This window comes from Struthio camelus, chromosome 26 (assembly GCF_040807025.1).
Source record: "Struthio camelus isolate bStrCam1 chromosome 26, bStrCam1.hap1, whole genome shotgun sequence".
NCBI classification, from domain to species: Eukaryota; Metazoa; Chordata; class Aves; order Struthioniformes; family Struthionidae; genus Struthio; species Struthio camelus.
In genome coordinates, this window is record NC_090967.1 from 367,398 (window position 1) to 381,854 (window position 14,457).

General features: G+C 48.3%; 1 protein-coding gene across 4 annotated transcripts in view; it reads right to left on the reverse strand.

Moving 5' to 3' along the window:
• The window catches only part of PIP5K1C (phosphatidylinositol-4-phosphate 5-kinase type 1 gamma), a 53,997-nt gene that overhangs the window by 5,406 nt on the left and 34,134 nt on the right, over nucleotides 1–14,457 (reverse strand). For 2 of the 4 annotated variants that reach the window (XM_068919569.1, XM_068919567.1), the window contains exons 7-16: nucleotides 12,951–13,250; nucleotides 12,205–12,410; nucleotides 10,645–10,728; nucleotides 10,068–10,116; nucleotides 8,976–9,060; nucleotides 8,435–8,596; nucleotides 7,275–7,413; nucleotides 6,948–6,980; nucleotides 4,302–4,406; nucleotides 3,885–4,017 (exon numbers count right to left, since the gene is read on the reverse strand). In XM_068919569.1, coding sequence (XP_068775670.1) covers nucleotides 3,885–4,017; nucleotides 4,302–4,406; nucleotides 6,948–6,980; nucleotides 7,275–7,413; nucleotides 8,435–8,596; nucleotides 8,976–9,060; nucleotides 10,068–10,116; nucleotides 10,645–10,728; nucleotides 12,205–12,410; nucleotides 12,951–13,250 — 1,296 coding nt within the window. Of the gene's footprint in view, nucleotides 1–3,884; nucleotides 4,018–4,301; nucleotides 4,407–6,947; nucleotides 6,981–7,274; nucleotides 7,417–8,434; nucleotides 8,597–8,975; nucleotides 9,061–10,067; nucleotides 10,117–10,644; nucleotides 10,729–12,204; nucleotides 12,411–12,950; nucleotides 13,251–14,457 lie in introns of all 4 variants that reach the window. The other 2 variants (XM_068919568.1, XM_068919566.1) reach the window with 1 other exon arrangement.

Sequence of the window (14,457 nt, forward strand, 5' to 3'; positions counted from 1 at the left end):
TTAGAGGTGCCAAGGAAGTCGCAGTTCCCTGCCACAGCATCGCTCTTACTTCAGAGAAACCAACGCAGATGTGGGAAGTGACTTACCTAAGGGTACTGATAGAGGGCTCAGCTCCTACCACCCAGTCCTCTGACCCAATTACCCAATTGTTTCCTGAGCCCCTTACAGGTTACAAGCTGGCATCTCTTGGGTGTCCAAGAGGGCTTTTAGAGTGGAATCTGATTTGCTATGCCTCCCCCATTCCCTGCAGACCAAGCAAGGCAGCAGATGGGCTGGTTAGATCATGGTGGATGGCGGTCACAGAGAGGAATCAATTAGCGATGAGACTTTTGTAGACAGTGGCGAGATGGGAACAGGTACAACAAAGCAGGCAAAACACAACTGGATCTTGGACAGAAGGAAGGGAACGGGGATGAGTATCTAGGGAGTCAGTTATCACAGCACTGGGCAAGAGCATGACAAAACACTTCTGTTTCCGACTCAGCACAGAGAAACCTAGGCAGATTCAAGGGCTGGTGTCCGTTCCCAGTGTTCCCCAGTGGGATCCACTTCTACTGCAAAGCGGTTTTGTCAGCTCTAGAGGTGCGCCGAGATCTGAAGGAGAGACGAAACTCTCGCCTTCGCCTGAGCCCAGGCTTGCAAAGGAAAGAAACGGAGCAGGGTACTCGGAAGAAGCCTGGAAGGGTTCCCAACCCAGGAACCAACAACAACAGTCTAAGATGTACAAGAAACTACAAGAAGCCAGAGGAGCTTTGAAGCACTGGGCTCCACATGCTGAACCCCAACAATAATTGTAGCTGCGTTAGCAGAGACCACTGGGAGGAAGAAAGGGAAAGAAACCCTTGCCTGAAGCTTCTTCCAGGGCTCTGCTGGAGATGAAGGAGCACTCAAAACTGCACAGAGCATGTCTTGCACCCTGTTTTCCATCCACTCGGACTGAACCCCATGCTCCAGCCAGCCTCTTTCAGAGGCTTTTGGGAGTCTAGATGCAGGCAGAGTAAGAGCTGCAAACCCAGTATGAAGCTAAAGGAGCATCTGGTACTTGGAAATAACCCGCCTGGTGCTGGGGCAGCCAAACATAGCAGATGAGGGCAGGAGGAGCTGCAAGGAAGGGCTTCCTGTTTGCACACATAGGTACAGCACTTTCTCATGCCATCAGCCCAGCTGAGGAGCATGTTATGAGCTTTGCCCCTGCTTCCCATGCACCCTGCCCAACTGATGGTCTCTCCACTACTCCCTGGCCTGGTTGCAGATAGGCAGGGACTAGGAAGACATGACACAAGTGCTTGTGGTGAGTCCCTGACAACACTGTCATTACCCACCGAGGAAGATATTTCTCTTCACAGTCTTTGGGAGAGCTGATATCACAACCCAGAGCAGTCTGAGCTCCAGATTCAGCCCATTCAGCCCCTAAATGCCAAATAGCCTCTCTGCATCTTTTGGAAGGGAAAGGAAAACCCCTGTGGCTCACGGAAAACCTGTAGTGAGGAGGGAGCATAAGTACCACACCGGCTAGGGCTGGGGAGCAGAAACCTTCCCTTAGCCCAGCAGTGCCTCTCAGCTCCTTTGGCTTTAAAAGCTGGTCAGCGTCCCAGACAGGAGAAAAACAAAAACAAAAAACAGCCCCCCCTCCCCCCCACCAAAAAACCCCAACAGCCAGAGACCTAAAAGATCACATTTGTTAACTGGATTTTTATCTGCTTCAAAACATCTTACAGGTCTCTCTGGAATCCAGTCTGGCGTCCTGGGCCAAGGGAGCTAAGCCTAACACTACCTACAAGCATACAGATGCCTTTGCCTTTCTGGCCAGGTCTGGTGCCAGCAAGTTTGTCCAAGGGCTAGATGATACTATAGCCCATCCCATGCCAGGAACTGTCATTAGCCTGAAGAAAAGTAGGGCAGAGTCCTCATTTCTGCAAGATCCTACACTGAGATCCATTTATGTATTTCTTCCTCTGCTTCTTCAGTTTTTACTGGGCCAGTTCCTAGTAGCCACACAATACAGAGCCACGACATCCAAGGGAAATGGAGCTGCTAGCCCCAGTGTTTCAAAGCTGCAGCTCTGCTCCCCTATGTGCTAGCATGTTCACTTACAGTCCCAGAGGAAAGCGAGGTGGTTCGGAGTCTGCGCTGGCGGGGAGAGTAAATCCAGTACCTCCCATCTGTGAACTGGATGGCCAGGGGGCAAGTGAGGTGAGAAAGGAAACAGAGGAGAAAAGGATGATGTGAAAGAGAGGATGAAAGAGAAAGCAAAACAAGGGGTTGGGCAACTCCAGGCCTGAATGGATCAGCAGGCAGGAAAGCCTTGCACGGGAAGAGCAGCGCCCCTGCCCTGCCATAGTCTCTGCACCTTTATTCCCCTGGGGGTGAAGAGGAGGATAAAGTGCTTTCCCTTCTGAAGCAGATTTCCTGGGACTTGCCAAAAATCCTTCTCTGCACACAGCCTCCCTTCACTGACCATTGCTCCTGGAATGCTCCTGTAGAGCAGCTGCGGTCCAAACCTCACTGCACTCAAGTACAGCCTTACCTGAGCTGCAGTTTAAGTGATTTTCCAAGGAGTGTGCCCGTGGGAACCCAAATCAGCTTTTCCCTTCATCCCAGCAGTGAGGGAAACACTCCACAGCACACGACACACATTTAATGCAAAACTCAAGGGCTGAGATGAGGTATGAAATGCTGATGAGCAGTCAGTCATGCTCTCTGTGAACACACACTGTACAAAGACAGCTTCCTCCAGAAAAAGAGCAGTCCCTGGAAAGTCAGGAGGAGTCCATATGCTCAGGGACAGGGAAGAACAGGAACTGACCCTCACTAGAAGACAGCTGCCAGTGGAGCAGGCAGTATCTGCAGACAGCTTGCACACAGCTGCCATCCACAGGCAAAGAAAGAGCAGCCAGTGTTAGAGGGAGCTGTTTGCATTTTGAACAGCATGCATAAAACCCCAAACAGACAAGCTCTTAAAATGGAGCTGATTCCTTCTGCAGCTCCCACAAGCCTCTAAATGACTCGGTAACGAGTGAGCAGTTCTGCAGCAGAGTCATGCAAGCGCAGGGGAAGCCAAATGTTGCTGGTTTTAGGTTAGCCTGAAAGAGCTTATCACAGGGTTCAGCTCTTCTCTACTGCCATGTATCTGACAGCAATGTGTTGGAGCAGGGAGAAGCCACCTCCTTTAATGAGAAGGCTCCAGTGCCAGGACAGGGAGTAGGAATGTCACAGGTCAGACCATTAGCCCTGCACTGCTCTGGGAGTCCAAGGGACAGGCACATGTTGCTGAACTCCTTTCCAGTCTGCAGAAGCTGCTCAGAGGTGGGAGCTGACTGAGGAATACAGCACCAGGCTCCACGGCACTCTGCTGCCAACCAACAACCACCTCACTTACTCCCTGTCTCAGTACTAGATTTCCACTGCACCATCTAATGCATCTGCCTGCAGGGAAAGGAAAAGCCAGATTTCACCAGAGCCTGAGGTCAGCCCCACTGCAACAACCTCCGTTCTGGCTCTAGGCCACCACAACACGCTTGGGCGCAGGAAAGCAGCAAGGCGCTCTGGCTGAGGAAGGCAGGAGATTCACTTTGGCTTATCTCAGAAGTGAATATGCTGGCCTAGTAAAGCTCTTCAGTGCTTGTGCTTAGAAGTAGAGTAGCACATCTACAGTTACATATACAGCAGCAGTGTCACCTGTTTGGGTCCCATGACATGCTACTTCAAGTTCTTCAAGGGTTAATCCAGTTCCCTAGATTCAAAAATCTGTCCAGCATTAAGATCTCGAGGTGCTTGACACAAGGATGGCATAGGGCAGACCGCTGCCCCTCACCCGACTGCCTGAATTCAGACCAACCATTCACATTACACCCCTAACGAGCCAGGCAGAGAAGGTATCTTACAAAGTATATGTCTGTGACCGGCACATCATCTTCATCGGAGGCCTGGCTTGCTGGTTCGGAGGCCTGGCTGGCCGTCTCCACTTCTATTGTAGCTGTGGACATTGCAGTGGCACAGGCTGAAGAAGCTGCCTCTCTGGAGGAGGGAAGAAATGACACAGTCTAGTGATTGTGATCAAAAAAAGAAGGAGCAAGCAAGACTGATTTACTGCACAGATGCTCCATTTTCACATCCAGAAAGATCAGATCAGGTCAGGCTAGAAGCAGCAGTGCTCAGCAGTGTCTCACTGAACTGCCTATGGGAGCACCTATCTCTCCAGGAAAGTTGGCAACCTACAAAACCAGCTTCTAGCTCAAGTCCCACAGATTAAATGACACTAGGCAGGGCTCCGTCAAGCCATCAAACCCTCAAACACTCACTCTTTGTCGTCTTCTTCAGGAGCTACAATCTCAACATCGCACTTGGGTTCCAGCTCTACGCTGATCTGCTGAAGCTCTTCTTCAACCCGCACCTCCTCGTGTGACCTGGAGAGCCAAAGACACACAGGCCCAAATGCTTAGTTTGGCGCTGTGCTGCCTCTACTCACGCACAGTTCTCAATTTTAGGCCAGTGTAAATCAGCCCTGAGTCAGCCTCTCACCCTGCCACTGGCCATGGGAGCGAGCTGTACCGGTCTGCCTCGGCACATGGCAGCCTGCGGCCAGCCACTCACAGCCACTGAGCTCATGGCAGAAACTGAGCCATTGATTTCAGCTCAGAGGGAGCAGTCAAGACTTCCAGGACTGAGATTTCAGATAATCAAAATTCCCAGACAAAAGGATCAATCCCTTCAAACTGCATTGCTTGAAACCATAGAAGTAGGAAAAGATGAGAAGAAGAAAGGGATTAGGTTGCCAACACTGCAGAAAAGATGGATAATGCCAGACTGGAAACAGGAGGAAAAAGGAGAATTGGTCTCTGGGGAAAACCTGTGTTAGCCTGGCGTCATCTATCAGCAACACAAGGGCCAAAGCCTCTGACCTCTTCTGAAGCTCCCAGCACACCAAGCTGTTCAGGCGTGCTCCAGGGTTAACATCAGATTTTTCTGCATGCTCAGGAGCCATTTGTGGCACTGTCTTCAATTTAATCTCTCATGCTATTAAAGTAATTGCTTACGTTATTAGGGCTGGTTTTATAGTCCTCATGGGAAGGAGGAGCTAGTGTTTGCCAAGCCAAGGGCACAGTCCGGGCGAAGGAGCTGCAGGTTTATAAGCAGTACCAGTCTGCTCTGCTTCGTCCCTGGCCGGTGCTCGGCTGGGAGCAGGGCTCTGGGAAGCGCTGCAGGGAGGCTGGGAGCTGGAGCCAGCAGGCGGCACTCCTGTCCAGCTCACCGTGGCTGGGTCCGCGCCAGCACCAGGGCTCTTGCTACTTCTTGTAGTGGTGAATTTTAGAAACCCAGAGGGAATTCCCCAGCAGATTATAATAATTCAGAGGTGTGACACATTCCAGGCTTGAGCAAATTGGATAAGGGCTTTTCCATTTCAGCTCAGGAATGTAAATTCCCTGAGATTCGTGCATTAATAACTTTGTTCTTGCAGTGGCTTTCACCGGGGGATCCCAGAGTGCTTTACAAATATACAGGTCCCTGCTCCCCTAGAAACGACACACACAGACACCAGCACCAGAAATGAAGACACAGGGGAAAAAACAAACAAACCAAAAAAAGTAATAAAGCCCACATTTGTGAGGGGACTGTAATTGTGGCAAGCCTGTGATGGAGAGATCTGCCCCAGAGGAAATCACTGAGCTCCCTGTACTGTCCAGGGACAAGCACTTCTAGGACACAATTCACTTGGCCTATTTTCGGATGAGCGGTCACATCCTACAGCGACTCCCTCCATTACGTACTAAGGGAGTGTGGAGTGACTCAGATGAAGTTGCCGCTTTTTGTTTGGCAGGTCCTGTCACAGGTGCCTGAGTTTAAGTCTCCAGTTTTCAGCACTTTCAGACAATGGATTTTGCAATTGATTTCTTGCAATCTGAAATACTTCATGGCTCCCAGCTGCTTCAAAAGATGCTACAAATCTTGAGAAACTAGGTCTTTGCCCTCCAGTGGCAGGAACTTACCAAGACTCAGTGACATGCACCATTCAGAGGTGTTCTCATTAACACAAAAGGAGGTTTTTGATCCATGTATCTGGTCTGAAGCTCAACAAATCATTAAAAGCTAGAATGGGATGTCTGTGAGCTGGTGCAAACTTCCGTCTTCTGAAGGCTTGCCTTCCTCTGAAGTACCAGACATTGACTGCAGAGGATGTGAGCCTATCCAGCAGCTCCTCTGACTATGGCATACCCCACAACAGTGTCTCTGGAGTGCATTTCAAAATCTGTAACTACAACACTTACAAGATGTCCCAGGGAGCCAGGGCAAAAATCAGCAAAAAAAAGCACTAAATCCGGACACCTCTATGCAGTAGGGGAATTTTTGTCACACTTTGTCCTTGGCTCTGAGCTACCTATTACTGCAGGAGGGGGAAAAAGCTCTCAAAAAACCAAACAAACAAAAAAAAACCAAAAGCACCCGAGTTTCTGAAAACATTAGAAAGACATGCAGCCTCTAAAGTACTTCCCTGGAGATGGTGGGTGCTTGGTACCTCTCAAAGTCAGAGCCCTTTCCTATATTCATCTCCAGTGCACCCAGATGTCCGACAGATGCACAGGAGATGAACATTCCTGCTTTTAAGGCTTGCTTACCCAGAGAGGGGCATGTAAGACTGATTCCCTTAATTCTGGTGCTGGTTGGCTGGGTAAATTTGGACAACTCACTCAGGCTGCCCCCTTTCCCATCAAATCACAGGAGTAAATTCCTTGCAAAGCATTCTGACATCTGCTCATGAGGAAAATTCTGTATAAGAAACGGAGATCATTTAGTTGCAGGAAGAAGTTCACCATGCTGTAGAGGACCGCCCCAAAGTCTTGGAACTGCAGAGGTTCACACTGAGCCTTCCAAGCCTTCCTTGTCCTTTGCACAGGGACAAACGTGAGGTCTCTGTGCAGCAGTGTAAGAAGAGATGCAACTTTTCTCACCTGCCGTCCTGGCCTGAGGACTGTGTGCGCCTCCTGCGGAAAGAAACCAGAACAGTAGAGTTTGAGGAGGAATTTAAGACAGAAATCCTACACTGCCCCCAAATCTAACTCCCCACCCCACAAGGGAGATGTTCTACTTAACAGCTGACACTTCTCCCAGCAATAATTAATCCCACCCAAGCTGTGTCTGCTTGCTCCCAGGAGAGATTTAATTGAAATCGGTCATTAGCATTTTGGAGCATAGGGTAGCCTGCCGAGATCTGCAGCATGAGGATGAACGGCAACCACTTGACTCTAGCGGGAGCAGGACAAGGCTGCTGTCCTCACCTGTACCTCGGCTGCTCAGAGGTCTCTGAGGGGGATCGCTCAGGAACAGAGAGAGATGTTGAAGACAGTGTTGTGGCTATGGAGGCTGTAGTAGCTTCTTCAAAAGACGGCGGCGTGCAGGGTAGCAGGTCTGGCCTGCCTACTAGCCCAAGCAGAGGGCAGGGAGAGATGTAGGAAGGAAGAACTGAGTAGGTCAAACACCAACACCTTATCTGCACCAGCCCTGTGCCAGGCCACTCCACCATCACCTGCACACCCACACTGGGACTGGCCACTTAAAACTACGAACACACAGGAAGTTTAGCTGGGTTCAAGGCTGCAACAGTTAATCCAAAGGCAGGTTAGGACAACATAGGTTTCCTCTAGAGAGAGCCAATAAGCACCATTTCCTGCACAACAGATAGCATCCTACCCTTGGGTAGGAGTTTAAAGATGCTACCAGAAGCATAAGGCCAATGAAAACATCTCACTGGTAACCACAGCTGGATTAAAGGCTTGGATTGCCAGAGATAAATATTCAAGTGAATTAAGAGATGAATCGAAAGCTCACCATCTTGCACGGGTAGAAATCTAACACTTACGGACTCAAGGACCTTGCCTTTCACCGCTCATCTGTAAACCCAGCCCAGATGGAAGGGATGACAAGGTAGCAAAGGAGGAGACTCTCTTGTCTTTTTGCAAAGGCAAGATCTTGCCCCCTTATAACTACCCAAACATTAGAGTCCTGTAGCTCCCAGTTCCCTTTCTTTAAGGGTGGAAAATTCAACCAACCAACTTTCTGATTGCATCTGGGCTATGAATGCTGGAGCCAGTTGGCAGCAGCTGCCTTGCAGCAGGGACACAAGCAACCATTTTTTACAGCTGAACAATACAGTGCTGCAAAGAAGGGATTTCGTTTTCTTCAATGCAGAGATGTCGCTTCCCTAAACAACTAACTGCTAGTGCTGTGACAAAACTATATACTCTTACCTTCTCCCCTGTCACGGTTAAGTTTAGCACCTGCAAAGCACAGCAAGACATGGAACGAAGAACTAGCCATCAAAGACGATGTGTGTTTGGTGCATGGTGGGGCACTGAATGAGAACACGGGAGGACACTAAGGAACTGCTAGGAGAGAGAGGGTAATCACACAACCATCAGCCACCAAACGAGACCATTACCTTCATCATCGAGCGTGGGGTAACTCCTGGCTGCACGAAGATCATACTGGGTTTCATCCTTTTCCGAGGGAAGCTGGCTAGCTGAAAACGCAGCTGTTGGACCAGGTGTCTTGACAGCTAGCAAGGCACTACGCCCTTTCTTTGAGGGAGATGATTTTAGAGCTAGATGACAAAAGTGAATGAGAAGAAGAAATAATCACCACTACCAACTATCTTCACACCAAAGGCACCTTCCCATTTGTAGGGAGAGGCCTCTGCTCTCTGAAACATGCGTATGCTCTGCAGGCTCCATCTCCTGGAGACTGATTCCTCTGCTGTCAGGCTGCATGGAGAGCTTCCGGGCCAGAGTCTGAGCAGTCCAAAGCAAGCTGTGATAACCCCAGGCTTTGCAGTTCCCCAACTTTTGTTTACCCTGCAGTGGAAAAGCCTGCTCAGACTCCAGCCCAGAAGCTTTCCACACAGACTGAAGCAGCAAGATGGAGATAAGGCTCTGCCTCTCCCACATCGCAAGGACAACAGCTCTTGGGCTATGTACACTTACAGGAATTCTTTCGAAACACCGTGTTGGTCATGAATTTGAAGAATCTCTCTGCATAAAAGCTGGGTCTGTGTACTGACACTGTGTCCTACAAAGGCAAGAAGCAATTGTTTCATGTGAAAATTAGACAAGACCGATTTCTCTAACAACTAATACAACCTTTATAGCAACGTTTAGCACTGACGGATCCTTAAAATGGAAAGGCTTAACTGAAATGATCTGATTAATGCTATAAATAAGCCTGAAGCATTGCTTTTGATTTGATTGCATTTGATTACATTCTCACCATAATTGTATAATGGATTTTGGTGATTTTATTTCTTTATAGGTTTCCCAGGTTTTTGGAAAATTGCTCTGATTACATCCATGAAATTTCTTCTGGCATTGCTAGCTGACATTCAAAGCACTCCTGGATATTTCTGCATTTGACATGGACACCAAAATTCATCCAAGGGTCTCCTCACATTTCAAGTGTTCTGTGCTTTCAGTTTAAAATTCTAAAATGGAGGCTGTCTGTTTCAGATGTTCTACAGTGCTACTATGACTTGGCATCGACACATTTCCCTTGCCTTATTATTTAAAAGAAGCTAGGATACGCATTATTGAAAAATAGTTTCCACATCTGAAGTTGCTCTTTTGTAAACATGCACCTGGCTGCTGCAGGAGACAAGACAGCAGAGGAACACTGAAAGGGATTTACTGACAAATAGCTTACTGAAGTAGAAACACAGTCAATCACCAAAGGGAGCAAAGACAGGACTCCTCAACGCATACAAGAATGCACACGCCTTGTGCATACAGCTCCTGGCGTCATGGGGAGAAGGAAAATGACGGATGGGAACAGGGGAGGAAAGCTGGTAGCATGACAGCTAAACATGCGAGGAGGTGGAGTGAGCAAGAAAATCTAACTGGGAATAAGTGGTACTACGCTGCTGTGCAGGCATAAGAGACAAGAACTATTCCTTTCATCAACTTCAACTGTACCAGTTCAGGCACTATAAATAGTGACATAATTGGCATCAGCTAGTATAAAAGAAGCCAAGGCAGGTACCCCACTGAGGCCTGGGCAATTCCTGCCTCTGCACAAGCACTCACCCCATCATGGACAAGGGCCTTCCAGGTATGTTCTAACTTCTTGATGAACCTAATTTCAGAGAAGTGGAGAGAAAAAGAAAGAGTTGGATTCAGGTCCGTACTCTATATCTAAGCCACTTTTCATACCCCGCACAGGAGAGATGACAGAGTTGCTAATGATTCCTCCTTCTTCTGGCTCACAGCTTTCCTCCAACCAAGAACGGTCAGCTGTGCACATCAGCATCTCTGCAGTCAGGTCAGGACTGCCCGGGAACACTACAGGGAGGGAGGATCTGGCTGGAAGAGTGGTAGAAAACCATCTTCCATCCCTGGGGATGCGCTACCCACCCTAGGCACAGACACGGGGAACCTCTTTATGAGCAACTCATTATACCTTAGAAAAATAGCTCTGTGCCACCAGCTGTTCTAAGGACAAGATAAAAATTCACAGCCCCTGACATGCATTGGACGGATGGCTTTAGGCCGCCTGCCTACTCATTTTCAAACTCTTCAGGAGAGGAAAATCTTCCCCCTTTCATCCAGTATTAAAATAGATGTTAAGACACTTAGAGGACAGATGACTGCAAAGCTGCCTTACCTGTACGACTGAAGGATATCTATTATTCCTACATGTAGCAGGAGACGTTCTCCTTTGCCGTTCACTGCTGGGATTCCTCCCATTCTGCAGGTAAGACAAAAACCCCAGTGAGCAAAGCCTTAAAAAGAAGGGCTGTAATACCCCAAGATCTGTGCTTCACCTTCAGCTGGGAGGGCAGACGGCAGCACGAAAAGAGGGCTCCACACAAAACCTGCAAGGTCACTTTGTGCAGAACCACAGCAAGTCCCCTACTGTCCCAGACCATCTCATGCAAGGTGTCCTTGGAGTCACTGCCTGCCTGGATCGCCAAACACAAAACAGCAGGACAAGGACACGTGTTGCACAGCAATAGCCCTACCCAGGCCAGAAAGCATCACATGGATTTTCTTGGCTACAGGACATGAGACTTATTTCAACCTCAAGTACACACCCAAGGGATAAGCACCATAAAATATTGTGTGACAGCTGGGGTGGGGGGGGAACGTGTCCCATGGCAGTTTATAAAGATGGCATCTGAGGAACACCTTCCTCACTCAGGCACCTACCAGCTGGGTGTTAGCTTCTATCACACACTAAAGCTACTCCCTGCTCCAGGCATTAAGTAGCCATTAGCAGTTTCCTCTGGTCGCTGGGTATCCAAGATTCCTGGAGCATAAAAGCCTATTTTATTCTGGAGACCAGATTATTTATCAAGTCAGCAGGAGCTGCCTGCCTATCAGGGCAGCAAATCTTTCAGGATGAGGGTATTTCCAGTCCCATCCACACAATCCACAATCCTGTCAAAGGTGCAGCACCACTAGTACCAGCGCACATCAGGAGCATGCAGGCGTCAGGCAGGCCACTGTAGTTAAGAATGCTATTTGAAAGAATGGAAACACTGAAGTATTTCCTGGCTCCAGCATGACTGATCCTCCGTTGAAACTGGAGCAGCTGGTTTCAGACAGCACAGCTGCTGGTGGCAAACTCCACCATTTGTTAGCAAGCCTGGTCCATGGAGCCAGAGAAACAGTCACAGGAGTCATCTGCAGCTCAAGAGCCACAGCCTAGGCACAGCAACCCCCCGACCCATTGCTCCACCAGTTACTCCAGCACTTGCAGCTCCACTGAGCGGAGGCTGTTTGCTAACTGCACTGGGAGGGTTTCAGAATACCATCAGTTATCCCAAAGATGAAGTAACCAAAAAAAAGAACACTAAGCTCCTAGGACAGGCTGATCTGTACTTCTACTCCAATATTTGGATGCTGAGCTAGAACTGAGCTAGTTTCTCCTCCCCAGAGCACGGATGGTGTTTCAGAGGCTGTAACAGGGGCCAGCAATCTACGGCCCAGGTTAAACATTTCTAGGCAAAAATCACTGGGAGGCTGCAGTCTACTTCCCACCCCAGCTTCCCCCTTTCACAACACACTGCCTCAGCACACTGCTGTACTGGCAGCAGCTCTCCATAACCTCCCCGAGAGAGGCCCACTCCAACAGCTCACATTGGCCAAAATTAGGGATCTACTACTTCAGCCTCCACTTCCACCCCTCCCAGCAGTGCAAGAGAACCAGATTTTCACCTACGTGTCATCTGTGTCTATGGACTCCCCCCGGGCAGCCCCACCCTGGATGGACTCCATTGCCGTGGAGTAAAGTGCCTTCTGCCCCACGGGACGCTTCTCATCCGACGTGCTGTGGGCTCCCTCAGACTGTCGCTCCCGTTCTTGCTGGTCTATGTTATGAACCCCAAGCAGCAGGCTGTAGTCCATGATTTTAAAACTTTCCAACACCTATAGGTTAGTATTGAGTTTAAGAACAAAGACAAGTCAGGCCAGCAGTTGCTCACAAGCAACTTCAAATGCAGCACAGACCTCAAAGCCTGGAACAGCCCCTCAACATTCATAGAAACAGCTCCTTAGCCAGAGCTTGAGCATTTCTGATCAAATAGTCATTTCTGGGCTTACTTGATCTCAAAGATTTGAGTCATCCCACAACCCAAATGGCTGAGGACTCACAAGTAACACCATTGTACTGTGTATCTGTTGCACATTGTATAGGAAAAGGTTGTTTTTTTTTTTTTTTTTAGCCCAAACAGCCCAGCTACAAATGAGGCAGACTGCCACAACTGGAGGCACAAATGCATATAGTCTTAGCTCTCAAACTATCATGAGATTCAACTTCACTGCTTTGCTTTTAGAGGGGAGGAGCAGTGGAGGGACTTATCCCTGCTTTGGGGTTAGCAGATTAGCAAGGTTCTCAATCATTAGCTCTTCCTCACACTCAAGAGCCACAAACTTCCTTAACCTGCTCCCAAACTGTCCCCTCCTTACCAGACAGTCTCGTTGTAACGTTTTCACCAACGCGCTGAAGGTGTCTGCATCCAGCATCAGGCCCTCAGGCATGTCTTGTATGAAGTCTAGGTCCTTGTATGTAGGGCTGGACTTTTCTTTTTCCTTCTTGGATGCCCGGCGTTTGTAGGTCGAGCCTTTCAGGTCAAATTTCAGGTGCATTTTCACCACGCGAGGCAGAATGTTGTTCATCACGACCACGCGGATGTTTTTGCCCCCTGATTGCACGCAATAAAGTCCATAAAACTTTGGCAGCAGCGTCCGTGGGTTCTGGTTCAGGTTCTGCAGAGGGGTTGGAAAAGCATCAGGAGAGGTCATTTTGACAGAAGACTCCTGTTGCGTTCAATACAGAGCCCATGCTAATGGATCTTGGAGCTGTCAGCAGACTAGGGGTTCTTCAGCTAGAGATTTTCTGAACTTTGCATGAAATCTTACTGCATAAATTTGACAAACTCTTGCATTTCAGTGGCTTTAGGACCTGAAAATACCACTATGCTTTGAATATAGGGAATCAGATGTTCAGATCTCTCTGGGCAAATAACCAAGTCCGGAAATTCCCTGCTTTCCCCATCAACAGCAGCTAAAAAAGGAAAACCAAACTGAAAGAGAAATAAATACAAATGAGTGGGAACTTCAAGTTTAAAAATATCAGCTATCTTCATTGGTTCAGAAGTGTCAGAAATCAAGAGCTGTTCTGTGGCCCAGAATAAACCAGGGCCACAATATTTCTAACAAAACATCAACGAATTTTCTCCTTCTTTTAGAGTCATCTTATAAAAGACACAGTTGGCCAGAAAGCACGGATATCCTGCTCTGCTCTCATGTCCTTTTTTAGGCAGCTGTATTATTAGAAATGACATGACAGGCGCGATTTGCTTGTTCAGCTTTGGGGAAGTTTAGGAAGGAAACAGAACATCTCTGCATGTTATGAAAGAAAGGACGGACCTGACAGATTCTCTGACAGACAGCAGAAGCACCACTGTATTAAAATGTCATGCCCTTCATCTCACCCTGCCTAACCAGGCACATGAGTTAGCCATCTTTGCAAGTGTGCGGTTCAGCACAGTACAAACTAAAAGCAACACAGCAGCACCCAAGACCAAAAGCAAACACCACTTTCCCAGCTTAAATGTAACTCAGGATGAAACCATTCTGCTTCCTTTTCACTAGCTCATTTTACACTGGTGAGTTTCCCAAAAGCAGCAGAGAGATCACGTGTAGCACCCCAATAACCCACAAACATCTGAATGCTAAAAGAAGTATCACACACCTGTGTAGGTAAGTTGCTTCAATTCTTTAAATTGATAGCTGGCCAAGACAACTGCAGAATACGGGACAACAATGCTTCTTTCCATTCCCATTCAAAATCCCTCCATCTCATTTACTACATATATTAGGCAGCAGGTAACGCTTTCCAAAAGACTTCACACTATCCAGGAGCTAAAGTGTCACTTTCAAAAGCAAGCAACTGGCTGTCAGTTTTGTGTGA